This window comes from Gymnogyps californianus, chromosome 3, assembly GCF_018139145.2.
Source record: "Gymnogyps californianus isolate 813 chromosome 3, ASM1813914v2, whole genome shotgun sequence".
Taxonomy (NCBI): Eukaryota; Metazoa; Chordata; class Aves; order Accipitriformes; family Cathartidae; genus Gymnogyps; species Gymnogyps californianus.
The window spans coordinates 121,705,461-121,730,714 of record NC_059473.1 but is presented as its reverse complement, the minus strand read 5'-3'; the positions used below and the strand labels follow the sequence as shown (position 1 = coordinate 121,730,714).

Sequence of the window (25,254 nt, the reverse complement as noted above, 5' to 3'; positions counted from 1 at the left end):
CTTAGAAAGCCTAGCAACCCAGCTTCAAGCTTGTTTACAGGTGAGGCTCTAGTAACCAAAATAGGGAAGGCAGAGACACCACACTACTCGCTATCACCCTGTCATGCAGCCTTAGGGATATCGTTCCATAGACAGTTTGAGAAACAGCATGGTTAAGAGCCCCATTTTGTTTATAGCCTCCATATGCAACCTATTCTTCAGATTACATGGGCACCAAAAGCTTAAAGTCTCATACAGTTTAACAGCTGTTAGGCACCTAGCCCTCTTATGGTTTTATGAAACATCTTCCTATTTTTCTTCATCTCAACTATATAAAGATGCATCAAAGCACAGTAAATGACAGACTAAAAAACGACTCAGCAAAAATGATCACAGAGATCTCTGTCACATGGATAAAATTGAGAAAAAAATTGGAAAAATACAGGAAAATGTTTCTCTTTCAAGATTCAGTTATTTTAACTCTAAGTAATGAAAATGCCCTGCTTTTTCTTAAGAAAGTACTTAAGACAAGTATCTGAACTATTCAGGTGCAACATCTAGTTTTCATCTGAATCAATAAGGAGTTGCTTCCCCTCCACAACACTGCCAACAGGAGGGTATAGTTTCCCCGTCTAGAAATTAAGTGTTTTACTAAACCTAGCCAAACACTGAGAATATTTTGAGGTTGCCTACCCTTTACTTCCTCTCATTGACTAAATTCCACTGACACAAACAAATGTGTGCAATGGTTCTCAAGCTGCAAATGCTCAATTCTACTACAGCAGTAAATCTGTACAGCTTCCGGCAGGATTTAGTATGGTCTAGTGCTTAGAACTGCAGTCTATACAGACAAATGTGGGGTGAAATACAACGCAGAGAGAGATTAAGGTGAGCAAAGGCAAACATCTTGGTAGTTCCCAGTTTTACTTCTCTTAACCTAAGTATACACGCAACTCACCCATTTCTTGTAGGCATACGCTGTAAATGGAACCAAGAGCTGTATTAAATACGTGATACATGTTGGCTAGCCCAGTTCAAAGTCCAGAGTTGTTATGGTATGCTGCCTTTATGATGTGTCAAACTGTACACATTATATTAGGCTGGGCTCATGAATAGGTGAATACTGCGAATAGGTTTCAAAGCACATGGGTAAGGGTAAACAAGAGATTACTCACACCTTTTAGGACTGAATAGCTGAGTAAGTATGTTGCCAAACTAGCTTAGCAAAAGAGCCTTGATGTTTAAAATTAAGTTTGTAACAAGATCTCAATCGTAATTTGACGAAATTGGCTAAAAGATTGCACCTCTTATATATTCCCTTGACCTCTAATTCACCCTGTGTAATAAATATTTTGAAGGAAATACAATAAAGTAATTCATAAAGGACATTTCTCTCCTCCACATGATCAAGTGTCGTGCATATTTACAAAGCTGAATGAGTGTAACCAAAAAAAAAAGAAAAAAAAGAGAAAACAAGACAAAAAGACCTTGACTTGAACTTGACATAACATGTGAATAGCTGCAGGAAGTCTTATCTACATCATTTGCAATTTTTTGTTTCCTCTTTTACAATCCTGTGCTTTGCCACACCTGCTACATTCCACAAATCAAGGTGAATTAGAGGCGTGTCACTTATTCAGCCTATTGTACCACATCTTTAGAGCCACTCCACAGTTGGCACGCATAGGTAGCACAACCTGCCAAACTCATACGTATGTGAAAGGCATTAGAAAGAAACAAGCTCAAATCTATGCAGCATTCAGAATAAACACGCTAGCAGGATACAGAGAATGAAATTCAGATCTTCTACTTAAGTCAATCATGAAGGTATAGACATGTCTTTTTCTCAGTTTTTATGATGAGATTTAAAATGGAGTGACAATTTCTGCTCTGTGCTATTAAAGGACACTTATTTTCTCTATTTACACACAGCTGATTTCATTGTTATTCAGCACCAGTAACTTTACAGGTTTTGCAGAATTACTAATCCCTTCTCATAACAAAAAGGAAAACCAAGGGAATGTAAACTATTTGCTTTAATTTATGAAGCAAACCTACACCAGGACCCAAAACAGACCTCAACCCATCATACCGCACACGGACTTCCTTAAAGCAGCACTGGCATTCAGAGTACTTACATTCAACAACACACATAATTTTCTGCATGTATTCTAAGTTTTAGGGTAAACCAGTGTTGTCACAACAGAGCACAAAAAGGTCATACGCAGGAAATAATACGAGCAGTCAACTTTCAGAGCTGTGTGGCTGAAAGGGAGCAGGAGTCACGGAGAACAGGAGATTTGTAGTCACGCTGACAACCACCATTGCGTTGCGAAGGCCACAGCCTGGGGCTGCTGTGACACCTGCAAAGGAGGCAGGTTACAGGCATCCTGGGGAAACACAGGACAGCTCCCAGTAACACACCCGGTCACAGCCTCACCTCGCCTCACCCCACGGTGTCCTTCTGCAGCCGCGGGGTGCCCCAGCAGACCCAGCAAACAGCCTGTACCCCGAGCGAGCTCTGACCCCTTACCAGCAGGCCTCACCGTCCCACCTCGGGGGCCAACCCACCCGCATCCCTGCGGGGTGCTAACATGCCTCTCATAAAAAACCCTGCTCCCCTGCAACCTGCCACATCTCCGTGCTTGTGACAGCCGCCTCCCACAGCTCCCCTCAGCCCCGCTCCCCTCAGCCCTGCTCCCCTCAGCCCCCCATGGCTCCCTACAACCCCCTTCACCTCAGTCCGCCTCAGCCCCCCATGGCTCCCCACAGCTCCCCTCACCTCAGCCCCCCTCAGCTCAGTTCCCTTCAGCCTCCCCCTCACCTCAGCTCCCCACAGGCCGTCCGTCCGTCCGTCCGTCCGTCCTTCCTTCCTCGCCTCGCCTCGCCTCAGCTCAGCTCAGCTCAGCTCAGCTCAGCTCAGCTCCCCAGCTCAGCTCCCCGCAATCCCCCATGGCTCCCCTCAGCCCCCCCTCACCGCAGCTCCCTCCCCCCCCGCCGTGTCTCACAGCGCCACGCCCACTCCGCTGGAACCAATCGGAGCTTCCGCCAGCGGGCCCCCAGCCAATCGCATCCGGCGAAGCCCGGGCCCGCTGACGAGCTCCCCCCCGCTACCGCGGCTCGCCTTCCCCCCCCCCCCCCCCCCCCAAGGACAGTGCTCGCTCCGCCACCGCTAATGGCAGTTGGGGCCGCGCGGGCGGCGGGTGCGCAGGCGCTGTGCTCACCCCCCCCAGACCCCCCCCCCCCCATCCCGTCCTATCCCCCCGCCGCAGCCGGTCACCTCCAGCGCCGCGCAGGAGCGGGCCCTCACGGTGGGGTCGGGGCGGAACCGCGGCGGGCAGCGGGGAAGGGGGCGGCGGCGGCGGGCGGGGAGGAGGAGGAGGTCTCCCGCGTGGGGAGGCTGTGGTGACTGGTGCTGCCGGAGCGCAGCCCGGGGCAGGGCCGCGGGACACCCCCCCCCCGGCTCGGGCTCCGTACCGCCGGGTGGCTGCGCCTCCGTCCCCCTCGGTTTTTAGGTGAGGGGAAGAAAGCGTTGTTAGGCTGCGTGGAGCTGGTGCGGCGGCGGGGCCGCCTGCCGCCGGAGCCCCCCGGACGAGGCCGGTCCCTCTGCTGAGGGGTGGGAGCCGGGACCCGCGGCGGTGCCTGGTGCCGGGGGCCCGCGCCGCAGGGGCTCGGCTGCGAGCGCTGGGTGACGGCGCTGGTTTCTTTTACAGCGCTGCGGGAGCCGGCCCTGTACACCGGATGAGTTTGTAATGACAACGGGGCATCTTGCTGTAAGCTTTCCAGGCCAGGATAACTCATTTCTTACTGAAGTGAGCAACTAGAGACTTGAAAATCTGGCTAGAAGGTGGAGAGGTTCAAGAGCAGATAGCTGTAATGCTGATGGCATTTCATAGTTGGCTGTGATACAATGTGTAAAAACACAAATGCTTAGCCTCTTTGGAGTATTTTGAAGCTAATATTGTGGTCTTACATCTTACTGCGCTATGAAAAGCTCTGGTTCTGCTTTTTAAAGCACTTGACAACATGAAACAAGTGATTCTCTGCTCCATCGCTTATCTCATTTCTCTCCTTTCTTTTTTCCCCCCCTTTAAAGGGGCTGTGTGTTACAAGTCCTGTGTATTAGGAGATACCTTAATGCTGTTTTTGACAAACCTTTCTTCTAACATTTGTATCTTCTAAAGAAATTTTAACTGTTGGTTGCGGGGGGGATGATTTCCCATGCTTTGAATTCCTCTCGCTGCTAAAGCTTTAGCTAACATTAAAGCTACTTACACTTTTAAAGTAATACACTCACAGTTTTAAAGAGTTTGGGGGAAAGGGTTGAAATAGATATTACTGCGGTTAGGAAGATACCTGCTGTTCCTCCTAGAATCACCCTAGTTTGTGCAAGTGAGGTAAAGGAGAAATTTGCTGGAGTGGGGCTCTTCTTGAGAAGTAAATACGCTGTCTAACAATATTGCAGAAGCTTTTGTGAAACCTGGAGCTTCACTTCTTCTTTCTTAAAGGCTTACAGAATAATTCTGGAGCTTCCTGAACAAAGTGCTCCGGTCACACATAATAAGTGTGGTGGTGGGGAAGCTTACAGATCATACCTTGCATTCATAATAGTCATGAATTCCTTGGTGAGAAATACTTGCCTCATAGCTAAGGTTACTAATGATTTTTTAAAATTTTTTTTAGAGAGAGAGAGAAATATGATACATAAAGAACAGGTAGATGTACAACAGCTTAGAAGGAAAACATTAGTAGAAGTTACTCCTGGCAGTTCCATGTGCAGAGTAAGCAATGAGTAAATAGAAATGTTGAAAGGCTCAGAAGTCTTGCAGCAACTCGAGAGGGTGGAAACTGTGGAAAAGGAAGGGTGGGATGAAAAATTATAATTACAGTAGAAAACAAACTTCTGGTCTGAACAGTGACGTGTAAGTAGGATTTAGAGCTGCAGAGGACTCTTAAATGTGGAGCCGGAATTGTTCAGGTGCTTGTGCTTAAACATGAGGAAAAATACTGATTTTTCTGTCTTGGAATGTACAATTGTAATAAGACACACAGAACGATGGAATAATTGCTTAAAAGAGAGAAAACAATTCTTCCTTTCATTTAGTCTGAAATGAAAAAAATCTCATTGCTCATTTGTTTTAATATGTGAAAAACTATGACAATATATGAGAAACTTCTGAAGTCAGTAGGGAAATATACTGTTGACTTCAGTGGTTGTTTAGACCGGTTGTTTTGCAGTTAACCTCTGTAAGGAAGATGTACATAATGTATAGCTAGTTAAACTGGTTCCAGTACAATTATTTTGTGATACATGCCTTATCTTTTTAAATTTTTCAGGTGCATCTGATTACGTGCTGGAAATACTCTGAAGTATCAACAATGAACTCAATGTTAACATTATTTTTTTCTGGAATAGTTGCCTGTTGTGCTCGCTCTACTGATGATTCGGTATCCAGGTTACTCCTCGTGTCCTTTGATGGCTTCAGGGCTGATTACTTGGAAACCTATAAACTTCCTCATCTTCAGGAGTTCATTGAGGGTGGTGTGCTTGTAAAACAAGTTACAAATGCTTTTATCACCAAGACTTTCCCAAACCATTATACCATAGTCACAGGCTTATATGAAGAAAGCCATGGCATCGTGGCCAATGACATGTACGATGCAGATGCCAAGAAAAAGTTTTCACAGTTCAATGATTCAGATCCCTTCTGGTGGAATGAGGCAGTTCCAATTTGGGTAACGAATCAACAGCAGGGAAACGGAGCAAGTGCTGCTGCAATGTGGCCCGGGACCGATGTAAAAATTAACAATACGACCCCTCAATTCTTTATGAAGTATAACTTTTCAGTAACGTTTGAGGAGAGAGTGGAGAAAATTGTTGCATGGCTGAACAGCTCTAATCCAGTAGTCAATTTTGCTACGTTATACTGGGAAGAACCAGATGCAAGTGGGCACAAGTATGGACCAGATGACACTGAGAGCATGCGCAAAGTATTAGAAGAAGTGGATAATCATATTGGTTTCCTTACTAATAAATTGAAGGCATTAGGTTTGTGGGACACTGTTAATATCATAATAACAAGTGATCACGGAATGGCCTCCTGTTCTGCAGAGAAGCTGATTATCCTGGATGCCTGCATTGGTCGCAATAACTATACTCTGATAGACAAGAGTCCAGTTGCTGCAGTACTGCCAAGGCAGAGTATGTTTTGTTTTTTGTTTGTTTTTTTTGTTTTTAAAAGTCACACACGGAGAATTAAATCTTGTTTATCTTACTACTAAAAAGTACATGCTATGGTAGACTGTTCACATCTTTTGCAAAACCAGTGTAGTTCATACTGCAGAACTTTGACATAATTTAATGAATAAGCTAAAGAATGTTTATTTAGAAATTATTTTGTTTTGGTAATCAATGGGCTAAGGAGAGCTTCTTGTCAAATTGCTATGGGTGGTAAAGATGGTCCTGGTACAGCTTGTTGAGAAAGTAGATAGGCACTTAGTATGCCTGCTCTCTTGTCGCTCACTTAGTCTATACGGTTGTAATTCACAGTGAGCATGAAACATGTTTATTTAGAATAAAAAATGTCATTGTCTAAACTTCCAAGTAAAAATCTAAACCCAACTTTGATTGCTTTACCACTTCCGTTTCTGTGAATGAAACTTCAGTTTTCATACTGTGAATTCAATTTTTGTATCGTGGAGTAGTTACTAACAGGTGTGTCTTTAAGACACTGCTGGTCTCAGTTTCCACAACTGTGGCCAGACTGAAGCAATTCCAATGAACAAAGTGATTTATACAGTAACAAAATTTAATACTTACTGCTTTGGATAAAATATGGACTACTTTGGTGTGTGATTGCTTTCTCTTGATTTCTCTGCTTGAATTTTGCCCTCCTCCCCTGCAAGCCCAGAGAGTAAGTTGAATTGTAGGTCCAAAACCACAGCCGTGAGGTGCCTGATTTAAAATGAGAGCAAATTGTGAAATCCACCTCAATACATGTAGTGTTTCATTAGGGACATGAAAGACTAGTTTTCTATGTGCCTTTTAAAAAATAATTGTTTTGAAAAAAATGGATCTTAGGTTTAATGACAGATAATTACAGTAAACGGGACATAATTTCCAGCTGTTTCACATGCAATTTTTTTCTTGGCAGACAAAAGAGACGTGTATAACTTACTGAAAAAATGCAACGATCACATGAAAGTATATCTCAAAGAAGAAATTCCAGACAGATTTCATTATCGTCATAATAAGAGAATTCAACCCATAATTCTGGTTGCAGACGAAGGCTGGACAATTGTACAAAACGAGTCACTTTCAAAATGTAAGTCTGTTTTCCTCATTTGTGCTCTTGGTGGCTTATGTTGGTAAACTGTCTTGTTTTTATTCCAGCCATCTGTAGGATGGTCCTAGTTTAGCAAGTGGAGTCCTGGCACTGTGCATCTTTAGGGACATCTCAGCATTTCGTAGAAAATTCTCAGCCTGAGCCTGGAGTCTTTTAACAGATGAGAAAGAGATGGGGGATATTCCGTTGGCTAAAACACTTTGTCATGTTCAACTTAATAGCCTGAGGTACACTTTTAAGAGTTATCTTAGGCAAGTTAGCAGTCTGTCTCAAGCTTCCACTAGAGTGGTTTAACTATTTTTTGTATATAAAATATATATGTATAGGGGAGCACAAATTGAAGAATGCAAGACACAACATTCAATGTTACAGTACATATACTAGGAAACAAAAATAAATGGGAGGAAATACTAAAAATAATAGGAATACAACAATAATGGTCAAAGAAGCCAGAGTTCTTCCTGTTAGGGACATCAAATAGCATGTTTTAAAGACAAAACAAACGAGATGTTACTTCACACAGTGCATTGCTAAGCTATGCACTTTCTTCCTGCTAGGTGCTATGAATGTCAAATTACATACATACATATATGTATATGTATGTGTGTGTGTATATATGTATATATATTTCCATCTGTTTCACATGCAGGGTTTTTTTTGGCAGACAAGAGGCGTGTATAACTTACTGAAAAAAAATGCAAGTCACATGAAAGTATATCTCAAAGAAGAAATTCCAGACAGATTTCATTATTGTCATAATAAGAGAATTCAACCCATAATGCTGGTTGCAGACAAAGGCTGCGTGTATAAATATATATATATGCATATATGTGTGTTCAGAAAGTGACTGGACAAATTCTTGGAAGAAAAATCCATTAACAGAAATTAAATACAAAGGTACCAACTTCCAGGAAGTTTCTGAGCAGCCAACAGCTCGAGGCTGGTTGGTATGTCAGGGGTAACCCTGTTGGATACTTCCCACACTCCCCATTATGACTGCTGTCAGAGACAGGATGCTGGGTGGTATAAACTCCTGGTTTCACCCAGTTTGGCTGTTCTTGCTGTCTGCCCTTTGCACATTTAAGTTCAAATTTTCTTATTATTTGTACAAAAGTATTGCTTTTAATGTAAGATATGTTTGTATTTTCATTTCCCCACAGATTTGCTACAATCATCTTCAAATTGGCAACACTTAGCACACGTTGTCTAAAAGAGGTCTCCTTGTTTATGGTTAGATCCAATTTCATGTACCTAAAAATAGTTAGTAAGTGTATATTTATAAGTAACAGCATTGTATCAGTTGAAGTGAATCACTTCTCAAAACAACTGTGCTAGCCAAGGCTTCCCAGAAGCAGGCAGGGCAAGTTTTAGCCTAAAAGGCTATTTAAGCGTTTATTGTACTTGTCTTCGTGGACAAAGTGGCAGCATGATGATTGGCAAGTGTATACCAATACCTGCACTATATCTAGCAATGTTAGCATACACCAGCCCTCCTACTTCAGAGGTGAAAGATAGGAAACTTCATCGGAGAGGGGACTTGAACAGCTCTGTTCAAAACAAGCAAGTAGTAGAAGGAAAAAAACATGTAATCAAGAAACATAGGACTGCATTAAAACAAAAAAACAAGATGTGGTGCGGTAGTATCTTTGTGGTAACAAACATAATGGTGGAAAACATTAAAAAGGAATATAGGAAGTATACCAAGTGGTGAGTGTGACCTAAGCAATAGGAATGATGACATTTCACATCAGAAACTTCAATGATGCAGCTGAGGAGACAGTTCTGGGGACAGACTCGTTAAACTGTTACTAAGAAATGAACTCAAAACTTAAATGCAGTCACTCAGATACTGTGCTCCGTGTACTATGAGAAATTTTGGCATCTTGGACAGATTTTTCAGGCATGTTATTAGGAAATTTGACTATGGCTGGTTTTTAGCTGTGTATATTCCACCAAAAATTGGAGGAGTATTTCTTAAAAACCTACCAAACGTCCAAGTACTGGTGACCTTGTAGCCACAAATGTTTCGTTGTATGCCTGTCACAGGCATCGTGATCCTTGGACTGTTTGTTGGGTATCCCTTCTCCTGAAGTACCTAATCTGATAAGCATGATTTGAAGGTACTTGATATGCTCGAACTGAACGCTATCAAGGGGAAAGTGCCTGGCTTTTAAGAAGTAATTAAAGTGTCTGCTTTGCAAGGGGAAATGTCTTTCCAAAATCTGAGAAGTACAAATTTGCAATTCCAGGCACTGATTTGTTGTGGAGTGGCAACATCCTTTTCAACTTTGGCATGAGGAGTGGGAAGGAGAAAACTGAAAATGTTGATGATCGAAAGGAAAAGAGATAATGGGGGGAAACCACGGCTGACGACCAGCGTGGGAAAAGACTTCTGGGGACTGGGGAAGAGGGAAGGAACTCTGGGTTCCTTCAATGTTTGATCCAACAGCTGCTTTCACGTTCTGCATTAGTCCCTGGTTAAAGTATATGCCTTTTGGGGGGGGGGGGGGGGGGGAGGGAGGGGCATACTCAATATGCAAACAGAAACTGTGATGTTAACTCTTAACTTTGCGTTTCTCCAGTAGGTGACCATGGCTATGACAACGCTCTCCCAAGCATGCATCCGTTCCTGGCTGCTCGTGGGCCTGCTTTTCATCAGGGTTACAAGCAGAGCACAATGAACAACGTTGATATTTACCCCATGATGTGCCACATCCTGGGACTGACACCACAGCCCCACAATGGCACTTTCAGTAACACCAAGTGCTTGCTCGCTGACCAGTGGTGCATAAATCTTCCAGAAGCTATTGGGATAGTTATTGGGGCTTTTATGATACTGACTACTTTCACCTGCATTATAATAATCTCAAAGAATAGAATAGCTCCCCCGCGGCCATTTTCCCGACTTCAGTTACAATATGATGATGATGATCCTTTAATTGGATAGCACGTAGGGAGCCTCGCCTCGCTTGCTAAATAGTGATTTCAGGAAGAGTTTGAACTTGCACTGGATGGCATTCTTTGATGCACTTTAATGGTATCTGCATAAAATACTGTACAGCCAGATCTTGCTAACTTGTTTGTGTGTGCTACCTGACTAGTAGTCCTGTAAAAATATTTTCAGAACAAAATGGTGAACAGGTGGCTTTCTGGTGGAAGAGATGCTTCACAGAATAAGGATGCTTAGGTTTTCATTTAAGCCTTTGAACACTTTCAAAATGAAATTCCAGAGTATGAATTAGCCAGGACAGACTAAGTGAATTTTAACATTTGTAAATGATAATTGTTTTTTTGTATTAAATTTAAATTAATGTTGACTTCTTTTAGTGTTCTTGTACCTGTAATGGAAAGATCTTTTTTATGAGAGTTAGAAGTTAGTTATATTTGGACAGTATGTCTGACTTGTTCTTAAATTTGGGGACAGAGGGTGTAGAGAAGATCCAATACTTCTGTTTCCACCCTAAGCCAGCAATATGACAAGAAACTGGTGAGAAGGAGAATAGAAGTTGGTGAGGAAAGAATTGGTGCATATCACTTCTATTTTGAGCAATAAAGTATGCGGTTCAGCAGTTACAACACTGGGCAGATGGCTCTGACATTTCTAGATTCGTGTCTGTGGATGACTTAGTTCCACAGTTCCTGCACTCGGAGAGTTAGGATGGTACTACCTGCTTATCTCAAGGATGTCGATTCAATCTGAGAATCCTCGGATTACTCAGTTTAATGGGCTGTAGTAGTAAAATTACTGCTTCTAAACCCTGTGAAAAGTTTTTCAGGTGTAAACTCCGCTGAAAGTGTTTTTGTAATAAAGGTGGTTCTGCCCTATGTACCAGCTGATAATTATCTTTTGAAGGCTGTCATGTGCTAAAAAGCAACAACTGAAAGTTTGACATGCAATCATCAAGCAAGGATTCCAAACTCTTATTTTAAACCCTGGAAATTTAAAGGGAAAAAATTAATTTCTTTTTTGAGATAAGATCTCAAAAGATCTGTATAAGATCTGTAGTGTCTAAGTTAAGTTGTATAGATGTAAAGTTCTGGTGAAGACCAGTGCTAATGGTTCTTTTAATTGAGACTCTTGATTCCTTGTTAATGGTCAAGTCTAGTAACTTGCCATAAAAAAAATTCATTTGATTTAGAAAGTCTTAGTGGTACCTTACATTTCAGTGAGGAAAGAACGTGAAGTTAAATTGTTAATGCTAATCCAAAAAGAGAATTAGAGTTACCAAGTCCTTTTCCTACAAGTTTGATGGTTTTAAGAATTGATAATTTGAGTGAGAGAGCTGAGGTACCTGGTAGCATGCAATATCATTTCTTGTTCACAAGCTCAAATTCAAGGCAATTGGGTATTAGCCACAGACTACCTTTTAGTGATCCAACTGGGAGGAAGTATGGAGTCTGGAGGGAAGGGTTACTTTTAACTGCCCACTGAAAAAAATACATTTGAGTTTTACAAATGACATGTGAAAGTTTTACTGATTCGTATCTTCCTCTCTGAGGATTCTGTTGTACTGATTAAAAACACAATACAAAAACTAACCTGTCTGCTTTTTTCCCACCTTCTTAAACCACTAGTTACTACTTACTGACTAATGCTTTACTCTGGATTAATCTGAACTTGGAAAGAGGCTCATGCCCCTTGAAAAATCTGTACTGTTACTGACAGTGTACTGGATTTTAGACTGTTGATATAATAGTGATAACTGGACTGAACACAGAAGTCACTTTCTCATCCTGCCAGAAGATTTAAAGTGGTTAATTATATACAATAAGAGGTCAGGTTAATGAGTAACTATGAAGTGAATGTTTTGCAGGGTACAACTCAGGCTTAGAGATGCTGTAAAAGGGAGGATGCTCGAATTCCTACATTGGAGAGAGTTATGTTCTTGTAATTTTGCTAATAAAGGCTGCCCTCTCTGAGGGTGGCAGACTTGCTGGGAGGTGCTTTGCATCATCTATATATGGAAAGGCTGGACTCAACTGAGTTATCCTTCTCTTTCTGGCAGACTTGGTGAGACCAAACTGTACTATCCTCTATCTATGAGAGTTTTCTTTCTAGATGCTAAAACTGATCAGCAGAGTATATGTTCCACTCTATTCTCCCCTTCCTCCTCCTTCCCCCGAATAGTTGTCATACAGCGTGTGATTCATGTGCTTTCAGTTCCTCTGTGCATCACCATCACAGGCCAGGTGTCAAGGTTACCACCAAGATTTTAATTACCAGAAATGTAAATGTTGACTGAATTGCAATGGCAGCACTTTAATCTGAAATATGAATATTGTTACAGATGGGGAGATCTAGGTCTAAATGCATTTCTCCTTCTAGCTCTAGGTAGCCCCTTCTGATAAGAATTGCTACAGGCAACTAAGCTCCTATGAAACCAGAAAGTGAGTGGTGGTATCTAGCAGAAATCCTTATTACCCTCTACTCCTCCCTTTAGTATTGAGACTAAACAGTGCTATTGTAGGAAGGGTTTAAAGAGAAAGTTTAAGTATTAATCAAGGAATAGGATAAACTATATTCCAGTTGCATTGCTAATTATTTTCAATTCCAAAGATACGGTATGTAAGAGTGCTGAGCATTCTTCCTGGCACAATTCTTTGCTGCCGGCAGGCAGGGTTTCAAAGTAGCTCTTGTACATTCAGAATTTCATACAGATCATGCAGAAATCAAGAGAATCTAGAAAGACACCTCTTTTTCCTTAGAGACAAAGTTGATATATTTAAAGATGATTACTTTTAAAAGTGTTAGTGGCTTAAACATGATGAAATATTTCCACTGCCTAATTACAGTTTGTAAGAATTATTGCTTGTGAAAGTCAGCGGCCGATTTCCTTTTGAATAGCTAATTCAAAACAAGAACATGAGAAGCTGTGGCTTCCCCCTTCCTCAAAGCTGTGATAAAGGAGATATCCTACAATAGTTTGTGGCAACATTTAATGACTTGTTAAATATACACAACTCAGCAATGTTCATACAGGGCATACTAATTTAGGGGAAGTTCTTAACACTTAAACTAGCATTGCGTTCAGAAGGGAACAGGGGAAGTTTGTAACACTACTTCCCAGCAGTAAAGAGAGATGTTTCATTATGTTGACCGCTTCCATAAAGGAACTCTCGACACTGGGCAGAGAAGCCTTAAAACATCCACCCCTCTGGGTTTTTACGCTTTTTGTCCATTAGCACCAAGGCAACATGTCGTGGTTTAGCCCCAGCCAGCAACTAAGCACCACGCAGCCCCTTGCTCACTCCTCCCCCCTCCCAGTGGGATGGGGAGGAGGATCGGGGGGGGGGGGGAAGTAAAACTCATAGGTTGAGCTAACAAAGTTTAATAACTAAGGTAAAATAAAATATAGTAATAACTAATAAAAATATAATAGTAATGAAAAGGACTATAACAAAAAAAAAAAAAAAAAGAGAAATAAAACCCAAGAAAAGACAAGTGATGCACAATGCAATTGCTCACCACCCGCTGACCGATGCCCCAGCAGCGATCCGCCCCTCCCGGCCAACCCCCTCCCCCATTTATATACTGGGCATGACATCATACGGTATGGAATACCCCTTTGGCTAGTTCAGGTCAGCTGCCCCGGCTCTGCTCCCTCCCAGCTTCTTGCACACCTGCTTGCTGGCAGAGCATGGGAAACTGAAAAGTCCTTGGCTGAAGATAAGCGCTACTTAGCAACAACTAAAACAGCAGTTGTTATCAACATCATTCTCACACTAAATCCAAAACACAGCACTGTACCAGCTACTAAGAAGAAAACTCTATCCCAGCCAAAACCAGGACAAAACAGTTCCAGAACTGAGCTGATTTCAACTAACTATAGGTCCAAAACACTTGTTTCTGGGGAAAGTTTAACTTGCTGTCAATTGAAAAGAATGTACTGCCTATGAAAATAAACCAACCTCCAAGGATCAGACCACAGGGACAGGTGTTTGCTTTAATATGCATGGTACCACCTTTTATTGCAAAAAACAGTAATAGAGATTTGTTAACTTAATATGATTCAGTCAGAATTTCATTATGGAAAGGCCGTCCATTTGCAATGCTGCAGATAGCGCTATTGAACTTACCATTTTCATGTCCTTGCAACAATTTTTGTAGTCTAACATCTAATAAATGCTTACGTTACCTTTACTGTAGTACAAACATGCCATTTCTTGAAAGGTATGTACAGCAGCACAGGTATGGTCAAGACAGCATCCGTGGCCATTATTTAAGCAGGGAAGAAGATCTGGAAGTATGCCTGTTATATTTGCATTTTACAAAACAGCAGGACTCAACAACTGCTCGTTTGTCATTCCTCCCACACACAGCTGAAGATTGTGTTGTTCCACACTTCTGAAAAGTCATGCTGCACAACCCTTCATCTGATAATAGGCATTTTTGTGCCTCTTTTTTTTTTTTGAGACCGCATTTATTGTAAACAGCATTACTGCAGCTCTTTACCAAGAAAGTCTGAAAGATTTTTTTGATAAAAGAAACCGTATTACCATTGTTGGTAACAGATAGCTGTTATTTCCATATACAGTAGCAAGGTGGGAAATGAGGTCTTTTATATAAGAACTTAGACCTAAAATTCTGAAGTTCTATCACACTTCCAGTTATTTTTAATAAAGGCATACACTATGCAGAGTACAAGAAATATTGGGATGCATATGAGTTAAGGCCATTCTCTCCCAGCTGTCCCCCCACAATTCCAGTTTTTTTCCAGAAGTGTTTTTAAATGAAGCAAGCACTCAAGGCTTTATAGCACTATAGCAAAGATATATTTCAACTTCAACATTTCCAAACAGGAAGAAACAAAGAAAACGTTTGACATCTCAAAGTATGCTTCACAGGTCAATAATGAAAGACAAAATCATGCAAGCTTCTCAGTTTCCAAGCTTAAGTTACAAGTAGTACATAGTGTACTCAAACCCACTTTCCAATAAACTTGTTCGTACATCATAAGAAGTATCACATACACAGAAACCAAATCCCTTGTCCTCCCCAACCAAAAAGGTAGTCTGAAAAAATCTCACATCACATCAAAGTTGATATTTTTCTCCAGTGGCATCATATGTGCTTTCAATTTCATTATGCATACACCCAACAACTTAAAACAGTGTTTAACACTGGCTAGGCAAATATCCTAACAAGGTAACTACCCAAGAGGTACCTGCAAATACACCTAAGCAACAAAGGAAACATGTTTAAACCTGAACTGAAATACCCAAATGCTGAAAGATTCCCTTCAGTTTTCCCCAAAGTTTCATTTTACCCTCCCCAAAGAAGGGCCTTATAGTGCAATACAGAACAACGACATCGAGAAGAATTCTCATGTTCGTGTTCCCAATCTATTTTAAATATTATTGTTCCCAAACCCTTTCTTAGGGAAAGCCTACTGCTCTTCCCTTGTTGCATGTTTGGGCAGGTAAGCCTAAGTCGCAGGATGACTCAACAACACTGACCAACTTTGCCCTCTCCTTAAAAATCAAGGGTCACTTTGGCTGACGACAGAACTACACCTGTCACAATTAAAAAAGTGGGAGCTTAATGAACACCTCTGAGATTACAGTCCAGTTATTTTTACATCTGCCATAAGCATTGCTATGAAATTACTGCAGTAAGAAGAATTTCTATTAAAGCAGCATGTTCCAAAGTGACAAAGTGTGTAACTGAAGTAGCTACAGGTGAGGATTACAGCATCTCCAATTTTCACTGTTATTCCCTTAACCAGGCCTGTAGATCTCTCTTTAAACACACACGAAGTTTGTGCTACAATTCGTTTTTAAGTTGCAAATAAGCAAGAAAAGGTGGACTCAATGCACCAGTTTGCTATCTGCCATCCACTTTTTGGAAGGTAGCTAGGGAAGTGATTAGTAACCATTTAGAGGTTTCGGTTTTCTACCTGGACTTCCCCAGCCTCTCTAGGAGCTACTGTGAACATCATTACTGCTTTCATCTTTCAGCTTGAAAAGCCCCTGCAGCATTCAGTTTTAGCTGGCATCAGCAAATTAAACTTAAGACATACCTAATGGTCAGCTCCACTAAGAATCAGCTTTACAGTGTCAGGCACACCTAACCCAGATGTTTTCCTTCAGTGTTTCCTTAAGAAAATGGCAATGTAGGAAAACAAGGCAGGACACAGAACAGTAACAGCAGAATTGCAGAGATGAGTCAGATTAAGTTACACAAGACTTCATACATATCCCCCAAATTAAGAGGCTGTCCTCCAACAGATCTGCTAGTTTCCTCCCTTCCTAAAGCTACTATTACATCTAGATTTTCAGCATATATCTTAAGTTGGAGTATTTCATTGCGTTCCCTCTCAAGCATTCACTGCACCTAGCTGTGGTCTCTGGAAACTTTCCACATCTGTTTGCAAGACAGCTTAATGCTAAGCAAGTGTCCCTGCCACCGTGGAGGAATCCAACAGATTACTTCTGACGCAGCGAGCAGCAGACAGTTCGTAACATGGCACTGTAGAGTCATCACTGAGGCAGTGAGAAGTAAGCTCACTTCTGAACTCACCTAGATGTCATTCATTAAGTCTGGAATTAAGTTCAGCAAAATGAGTTTTGTACTTCAGTTAGTCAGCTTGTTGCAGCTCCTTGCTAGGGCTGCTAGCAACCCTCCCAATTGCAGTACTAGACTGGTAGTCACACCATTAGTTTGACAGAGCACATCCAAGGTCAAGATGTTCCCATCTTTGCCTTCTGCTGGGTGCTGCGGATAAAGCAATAAATTGCACTTACAGAAATACCAGACTGAGTATTTGTGTGAATTTTGAAAGAGTTTCTTTCTCCTTCAGGCATTGTACTCAGAAGCAAAGTGCAGAGTAATACTAACTCACCCAGGGAGGGAAAAAAAATTCAGCTTTTAAACAAGTCTGGCAACTGGACAACTTTTCTTACTTCATGTTTTTCATACAAACCTTAGTCAGCAGCTTCTCACCTACCATTTAAGTGAGCTCATCAAAAAACCCACAAGTACAATAGCAAGAAGACATATTACCCCACACAGAAGAATCAGAGTAATACGTAGTTTTGTTGATTCAGAATTATTAATTTTCCCTGACAGAGACTTTCCTCTGGAAGAACAAAATCCAGTCTTATACCTTTTTTCATATTAAAGTGTGCTTTTTCAGATATAAGAGTATATATGGCTTAAGATTTATACCGCTGTTCCTTAAATTGCCTGTCTAATCCTACTCATCAAATTCTAAGATTCACCCAGACATACCAGATAAAACACAAGACAGCAAGCCAAGCTCACACTAGAGAAGAATCTCCAGTAACCGATCAGATGTTACACCCAGTGACAAGCTTGACAGCACTGTGAAACCAGCTTGTACATGTATGTGCCTTAACTGATTCATCTGCCTTATTCTGAAAGAACCCTCTTATCACAGAAATATAAAAGACTCCATTTGGATATACAAGTGTTGTGCTTGTATGTGTCTTTAAAGTGCCAGCCGCGTGGAATTCCTAGAAAATTTAGTCCAGTGTACAGGAAACTATAGAAAAAGTAAAGACCTACATTCACCTAAAATTGTACCTAAAATCGTACAGACCTATACTTACCTAAATAAAAAAAAAAAAAAATCAAGTAGTTTAATGCTGATTGCTAAAGGCAATACCACCTAGATTCATATTTTGGGGCTACAATTAACACAGTAGTTTAAATAAATATGCCTAACTCTAAACTTAGGTCTGCATGACCTAGCTTAATAATAATGTTGCTTTCTGCAGGATTTAATCCACCCAGCTATCTGTAATGGTGATCCATGCAAAACCTTCCTTGGGCAGGGAAGAAAAAACCCCAAAGAAGTCTAGTCACATTCAGTGACTTGTTAGAATCTAAGAGACTTTAAAAAGTCTCAAAGTAAAAAAAAGGGGGTGGGGTGGGAAATTAAATCACCATGTAATAGTCTGTGAAGTGCACCTCAGTTGATGTTGTTTCCCTAAAAGTAGCTCAGCATGAGGTATTCAAGTTCTATTGTCACTACATGTCTACATATATACACAGCTTTCCATGTTCACCTAGAATATTTTCAACCCCTGAAAGGTAAAGTGGTTGTGGGGTGAAACAGAAACATGCTCTTTCTCTGCATAGCTAGTATGTACGTACTCCAGTGTACCAATGGATCAGCATCCATTTCCTTTTACTCCACGTATTTACGCTAATCCACCTCTTTTTTTTTTTTTTTTTTGTATAAGCTTATTTTAAGCATCAAACAGGAAATAGTACCAAGCGTTATTAATCCTGCAACAGTGGCTGGGCAGCTTCAGTACGTTGCATTTGCATGGTATTTGCTTGGGTGAGGATAAAATGCTTAACAAAAACTGCAATAAAAACCATAACAAGAAAGCTGCCCAGAAAGACTCCTACAACAGTAGCATAGGTGTCTGCTCCAAAGGCTACAGGAACTTCTTCAGCAAGTATATCTTTCACGGCATTGAATGAACCATTGTTTGGCAGTGGGTTAATACCAAGTAGATGGCACAATAAGGGGTACAAGTCTGTAGCATTCATGACTTCTTTGGCAGCATTCTTTCTGAAAGCAGGCCCAACTGCCAAAAAAATTGGATGCATTTCTGGTAAGATGCTGTCATATCCATGATTACCAACTAGAAATAAAAGACAGACAAAGGTCAATATTCTGAAGTTGCAAAACAAGCATTGAACCTTTTCCTAGAATTAGCATAATGCAGAAAAGGAACAGCCATCATTTATTCTTGCAGAGGTTTAGAAGAATCATTTTGATCAACAGCACAAATGTCTCCTAGCAAATACCAAGACTCAGAACTACAAAGAGAAGATGCCTTAAAAAAAAGAATAGAGAGCACTATTTGGAAAAAAAAAAAAAAAAAAAAAAAGGTAAGCCTCCATGGCAGTAACATGTCATGGCATCCCATGCTACACCCAAGTTGCCTTGATTTTCCTCAAGGAAAAACTCCAACTTTGCAACTGGAACAGATCTCTTGGGGGGGGGGGGGGGTTGGTTGGAATCCATGTAGAGACAGACTGTTTGACTCCCAGTAGCAGACAGAACTTCAGCTCTGACTGCTTTGACACTTTGTCCAATTTTGTGCACTATCTACTCATCAACAAGGAAAAAGTTTACAGATCTCACTAGTGGGTCTCCAGTGCCCCTTCCTTACAGGGGCACTAAAAACTCTGAACAAGTAAATAAACATGCAGGCACAAAAAGCTGCTCTCATCAGCTATCAACAACTGAAAAACTTCTTAAGTCTTGCAGGTAACGCTCTTCAGCTTCATAACCAGCAGCAAAGTTTAAAAGGTTTTCAATTAAGAAACTTAAGAACTGACCATATGACACCTACATATTTCCTCCTAGCTAACCAAAAGTTACAGTTTACTGTCTCCATTCTACCTATAATAAAACTCAAAACCCCAAGGTGAGGAACTTAGAAGTGGTTTTTTTTTTCCTCCAAGTCACCTAGAATGCATCTTATCCTATAAGGCAAACAAAAAATCACTGGTGCACAGTAACACAATATTCACAGACTAGCAATAGAACAAGTTACTATAAGCGTAGGCATCCACAGAAGTTGAGGACTTTCAGAAAGCATTCTTGTATTTCCAACCGAACCCTTCTCCAGTAAATAAACAGTACATGATAAAACAACGCTATTTATCCTCTACTAAACAAGTTCAGTTACAACTTTTTTTTTTTTTTTAATCTCTCAGGAAGTGCTTGTCAGTTTGCTAGATCTCGCAAGACCACCTCAAGTATGTGGCCACTAAAACATGTGAATGATCGTATCTCAGTAAGTTTAATTTTTAGAAATGGTAAGTCCAGTTCCCCCTCTCCTAATAGTAGGGTGCTTCCCATCCCATCAGGAAAAAAAAATTACAAATTCTACACACTTAGCTTCAGAGTTTTCCCTCCCAGTCTTAAAAAAAATAAAATAAAATAAAAATTAACCATTGGTTGAGACTGGGAGAGAAAGTACCATGTAAGGTCTCTGACTAGGAAGATATAGCAAAACACTGTAAAGACAGAATACTTACATTGAAAACCGTCAGACTTATTATATACAATTTCCCATCCTTTATCAGCCACTGCTAAGATCGGTTGAATTTTACTGTTGTGTTTGTAATGTAATCTATCTGGAATCTGCTCCTTTTTATGTACAGTCATGTTGGGATGAGCATTGGCCAAAGCTTCATATACTTCATCCAGTTTGCCTTCAAACAAACAAAAGAAACAAAAGACAAAACTTAAACATACCAATATGTTTACTGAACTCATCAGTACTTTAAATACAACTGAAAGAGGAGGACAAAATGTCCTTCCCCAAAAGCTAATTACAGCTGTAAGAGACAACAGCAGATTACAATGCACACAGAAGTTACTGTGAGAAATCCAGAGCGTCATTCACAGTAACATCACACTTGGCATCAGACTTCACAGCCTATTCCTAAGCAGTAAGTGCCTTGCTAATTTTAGAAAAATCCCTCGTTTCATAGTTATCAGAATGTAAGCTTCTCACAAGAATGAGTTAGAAGGCATTCAGTTAAGTCTCACAGAAAAGAAACCAGCTCCTCCTAGCTCCATGCAAAGCTTGAAAGCAAGAAGATAGCTCCTAAACCTGTTTATGAGGTAATGTGCGCATTAAGGCCATATTCTGTCTTTCCTCCAGTTGGCTATGATGACAAGTGACACTTTTTTTTTATTTTAAAGCAGTTTAATTGTTAGTTGCTTTCCTTCAAAAGGCCAAAAAGAGCAGCCACTTTGTTTCTTGGCATCTCTGAAAACTTATTTCTGAGTGAACGCAACTATTTATTTCTCCTTCTACAAGATGCTCCAATAAACAGCTACATATTTGACCTCATCTGATGCCCAGTTTTGATCTTCTACCATTTTGATGACAAGTTTAGCCAATTTAGAAAGAATAGCTAGTTTGTTGCTATGCGCTATGTAACATCATAGTATTAGCCATTAATTGCCTAGGGATAAGCAAAACTAGCTTGCATTAATCTTTCAACGGAAGCCTTCAGGTCACAGTCCAGATGCCACTAACACGTTAGCAGCTGCACAAAGATTGCAGAGGCCTAAGCAGGGAGCAACACGTCAAGCATATGAAGGGACAGGTTGGACTGCCAGATGAAGATGGCACTTTTGGTCTAGCACTGTCAGCCACTCTGTGTATTCAGTAACGGCTAACAGCACTACCTACTCCTCTGTATTCTTCGTGTCTGCTCCTTTCCCTTCCCTAGTCATCTACTGCATAGTGAGCGTAAACCCTCAAGAGCTGTACTAACACTACCAAATAAAAAGGCATTTTCCACTCCCAATTCTTTGCTTATTTCCAGTTTCTGAGCTTTTCTTTCCAGTAAAAGTCACTGAACAGCCAGAAAGCAGTTGGACATGCTGGACAAGCACACAGAAAGGAAGAACCAGGACACACAGACAGGAACACAAAAGCAAGTTCAGGAACCTCCATCTAAGCAGGTTTCTTGAATCCCGCCCCCGCCTCCCCTCCATTTAAGCACGGATTCCTATTGACGGCTAGGCAGTGTATATAACAGAAGTCTGTTATGTACCAAATAACCTGGCTCCATGACTTATTTAAGTACTTTGTGCTACACACATGCACAATTCAGTTGGACAGCTGAGTTCACAGCTAGTCTCTGCAGGCCAGTTTCAGTGCTACAAGGTCTGAAGCACAGTTGGAAGATGTTTACATTTTCTTTGTGGCCAACACTGCCGTTTTTAGCAGATAAGTGGGATTTAAGCACATCCTGTCATTTTGACTTATCATTTCTCGCCAGTTCTGCCTTCACAGCTAGCTGTACATCCTGCAGCGGGTGCTCCTGTGAGTGAGCTCTTCTCTGACTGTCTGTCCCAAGAAACGATCGCCTTGATGACCACAAGAACAAGTGCTTGGTTTGACCCGAGACACCACCTGAAGTAAACCAAGGATAAAATCTGGTCTACCATTTATGGTGTGTGTGGAGTTTTGAATATATCTCAGGAAAAAAAAGTTTGGGAGGAAGGGCCTACTGTCTTTAAAGAAACCGTCTTCACTTTCCCCCTCAGTTCCTAGGATCCAGTATAGAAATTTTGGAGGAAAACTGGAAATAGAACGATGCATAATGTTTCTTATCTCAAATCGGCATAAAAAAAAGAACCACTAAACTTAAGAAACACAATAAAGACAGCAAAAGTCCAGATACGATAGGGATAGTTACAGCAACAAGAAAAGGAACTCCGATCTAGCATTTCTAGGACTATATTAGTAACAAAATTAATTTTGTTATGCCACTTTTCTATGTAACAGGGAGGAGAAGCCCCAAATATAGCAAACTGTGATTTTACACTAAATTAATTATTTTAATTAATATATTTATATTAAATGCAAGAAAAAGGCCAACATCACCAGCTGTGCTACAGGTACCATCTTCGTGAACATATAAGTTGTTCCACACACACTAATACACTAGCATGGTTAAATAATGGCTTTAGTCCATCTCTCGGGAAGAAATAGGCAGCCAAACAGTTAGAGTAGCAGAAATCACTGCATTTTTAAGCATTCAAAATTTTTCTCCATGTCTCCCTAAGTTTTACCATTCCCTTGGTTTAAGCAAGACAAATGGAATAACTGTTGAAGAATCAGTCTTATTTACTTAAGGATATGTTATTTCATAGGTAAACTGAGAATGAAGCTCATTGTTTTATAATAAAAATTACAGCTGGTAACACAGAAGGAAGGAATGTACTCAAAACTAATTCTTGTTTATTGGTAGTGTAATAAATATCTGAACCTCTGGGCAAAACCAAATCCAAGCTATTTCTGAAATCCATTGAAATGTTTTTTTTACTATTCTGTCATCTAATTGCTGCAGAGATACTATTTCTTTTCAGCATTCAGCAGACAGGAGAATCAGGTTACGCATCATCAAGTTCTCATTTACTGCATTAGTGATGTTTCAGCACCAAAGTTGACTTTTACAACTCCTTTAGTCGGTAATGAGAACATCCTGGTCAACCATGTCTGTCTCCATTAGGATGGAGCTCCCAAACTCGTCTCTTCTATCATCACTGAGAGAAACAGCGCCCAGCTACAAGCACCTGAGTGTGCTCAAGCAGCAAATGATCTCAGTTTGGACATACTAACATTTTAGTCTGGAGTATTCTTCAAACTAAAGATGACAAGAGACATTTGTTTACACATTTAAAGGTCACTTAAATCTGCAAAATACCCTCCCTGCTGGGGCATTAAATACAGAGTGCTATCCATTAGTGATGCAAATGTTACAGAAATCTTAAAAACAGCTTTTCAGAAGGCCACCTTAACACTAAACTTTCAAATTAGCACCCCTACCCACACAAAAAATGCTATTTTCCAGGTTAACGCATTCGCACCAAATAGTTACAGCTTTTGATCATCAAAATAAAGAGAAGCACCGCCACATCAGTAAGACTAAACATACACCTGACACTTGAGCAACCCTTCAATGACTGCAACTAGACTTCAGATTTCGATTCCAGCAGGATTCTTGCCCATCATTATCACATATGATATGAACACAACATATGGTATGAATATAACTGGCTGGCTGTTCAGCATGATGGGGGAAAACAGCTAAAGTGAACTACAATAGCTGGCAGCTAATCAAATAGCCAACACAGGCTTTCTTTTTATCAAAGGTCCGCATCTGGTTTCAGTTTACTGTTTGAGTTAGAAACTCAATTCTTCCACTATGGCTTTAGCATCTTGATGAAAGGCAAGATATGTAACATTCAGTTGTTATCCATCCAGAACGCCACTCATCCTTGATAATGCCGTTAGATTATATTACTTCTCATAAGGACTAAAGGATAATTGGCAATATTAGTCAGCAACAGATTTGCTCCCTTTTCATTTCAGAAAGTTAATCCAGGCTTTTGACAGAGCTAGCAAAAAGAACGAAGAAGTGATCCTGCAAGTACTCCTTGTTCAAGGCTGATGTCCTACTGGCATCAGTGCTGCTACCACCACTTCAGTTAAGGAACGAAGTCTATAAAGTTTTGATACTCAAGTATTTTCTTCAGAGAATTTTACTGCTATAGCTCCTACCTTCTTTTGGCAAAATAGCTACTGCAGGAGAATGGTCAATGACTTCATAGAGCTCCCTATTCACATACTGATCAAGCTCAATGAGCCTTTCTGAGGAGGACTGTGACATTCCATGATCACTTGTGATTATGACATTTATGACATCCCACAGCTTCGCTTTCTTCAGCTCAGACATAAGATAGCCCAGCTTTTTGTCAATATCACTAATTACCGGTCCCATAAGTGGGTTTTCTGGGCCCAGAATATGGCCCATCTCATCAGGCTGTTCCCAATATAGGAGACCAAAGTTTATGGGTTCTTCTGACGTAAACCAGTCAATAAGCCTAGCAACTCTATCTTCAAAGGAAACAGATTCATTGTAGGGCATATAATATGTAGGAAAGACTCCATGTATTTTTACATCTGTTCCAGGCCACATAGCTGCGCCGGTTTTATGTCCTTCTCTCTGGTTCGTTACCCATATTGGGCTGGCTTCTTCCCAGAACTTGGAGTTATGGATATCCATTTTGTTCAGAGAGAAAGTTTCATTCAGAATAGGATCATACATCTCATTAGCAACTATACCGTGGCTTTCTGCATAGAGACCAGTCACCATTGTATAATGATTAGGATACGTTTTCGTTATAAACACATTAGTGACCTGTTTGACATGAACACCATTCTCCATGGCATAATGAAAATTGGGAGTTGAGACTTTATAGATGTAATCCCATCGAAATCCATCAAAAGATACTAGCAACACTCTGGGCTGGGCTGGCTGGAGAGACAAGGCACTTGGAAGAAATAGTAAGAAAATTGCCAGGACTTTCCAATAACAGTTCATGGCTATTCTGGAAGGTATTCGTCCCCT

At 40.8% G+C, this 25,254-nt stretch overlaps 2 protein-coding genes across 4 annotated transcripts; one reads left to right on the top strand and one right to left on the bottom strand.

The window, feature by feature from the left end:
• Positions 1–3,254: 3,254 nt before the first annotated feature.
• Positions 3,255–12,323, top strand: ENPP4 (ectonucleotide pyrophosphatase/phosphodiesterase 4). 3 transcript variants are annotated; one of them, XM_050892961.1, is made up of 4 exons: positions 3,255–3,290; positions 5,317–6,181; positions 7,134–7,304; positions 9,908–12,323. In XM_050892961.1, exons 2-4 carry the CDS (start codon positions 5,359–5,361, stop codon positions 10,270–10,272), a joined length of 1,359 nt encoding a protein of 452 aa, XP_050748918.1. In that variant the 5' UTR covers positions 3,255–3,290; positions 5,317–5,358; the 3' UTR covers positions 10,273–12,323. The 3 variants fall into 3 exon arrangements, with proteins under 3 accessions (XP_050748918.1, XP_050748917.1, XP_050748916.1); XM_050892960.1 differs by lacking the exon at positions 3,255–3,290 and adding an exon at positions 3,437–3,494; XM_050892959.1 differs by lacking the exon at positions 3,255–3,290 and adding an exon at positions 3,697–3,752.
• Positions 12,324–15,075: 2,752 nt separating this feature from the next.
• Positions 15,076–25,242, bottom strand: ENPP5 (ectonucleotide pyrophosphatase/phosphodiesterase family member 5). The gene is made up of 3 exons (XM_050892962.1): positions 24,405–25,242; positions 20,362–20,529; positions 15,076–18,944 (listed from the first exon to the last, which is right to left on the bottom strand). Exons 1-3 carry the CDS (start codon positions 25,225–25,227, stop codon positions 18,574–18,576), a joined length of 1,362 nt encoding a protein of 453 aa, XP_050748919.1. The 5' UTR covers positions 25,228–25,242; the 3' UTR covers positions 15,076–18,573.
• Positions 25,243–25,254: the final 12 nt, after the last annotated feature.

What these genes read in the sequence shown, in the direction of transcription:
- ENPP5 (XM_050892962.1), bottom strand. Translation starts at nt 25,227, where the DNA reads ATGAACTGTTATTGGAAAGTCCTGGCAATTTTCTTACTATTTCTTCCA. An exon ending in AGCTATTTTGCCAAAAGAAG is followed by an intron (nt 20,530 to 24,404) that starts GTAGGAGCTATA and finishes GTTTGTTTGAAG; the next exon opens with GCAAACTGGATGAAGTATAT. An exon ending in TGTATATAATAAGTCTGACG is followed by an intron (nt 18,945 to 20,361) that starts GTTTTCAATGTA and finishes TTTTATTTCTAG; the next exon opens with TTGGTAATCATGGATATGAC.
- ENPP4 (XM_050892959.1), top strand. Translation starts at nt 3,732, where the DNA reads ATGACAACGGGGCATCTTGCT. An exon ending in TGCAGTACTGCCAAGGCAGA is followed by an intron (nt 6,182 to 7,133) that starts GTATGTTTTGTT and finishes TTTTCTTGGCAG; the next exon opens with ACAAAAGAGACGTGTATAAC. An exon ending in AAACGAGTCACTTTCAAAAT is followed by an intron (nt 7,305 to 9,907) that starts GTAAGTCTGTTT and finishes GCGTTTCTCCAG; the next exon opens with TAGGTGACCATGGCTATGAC.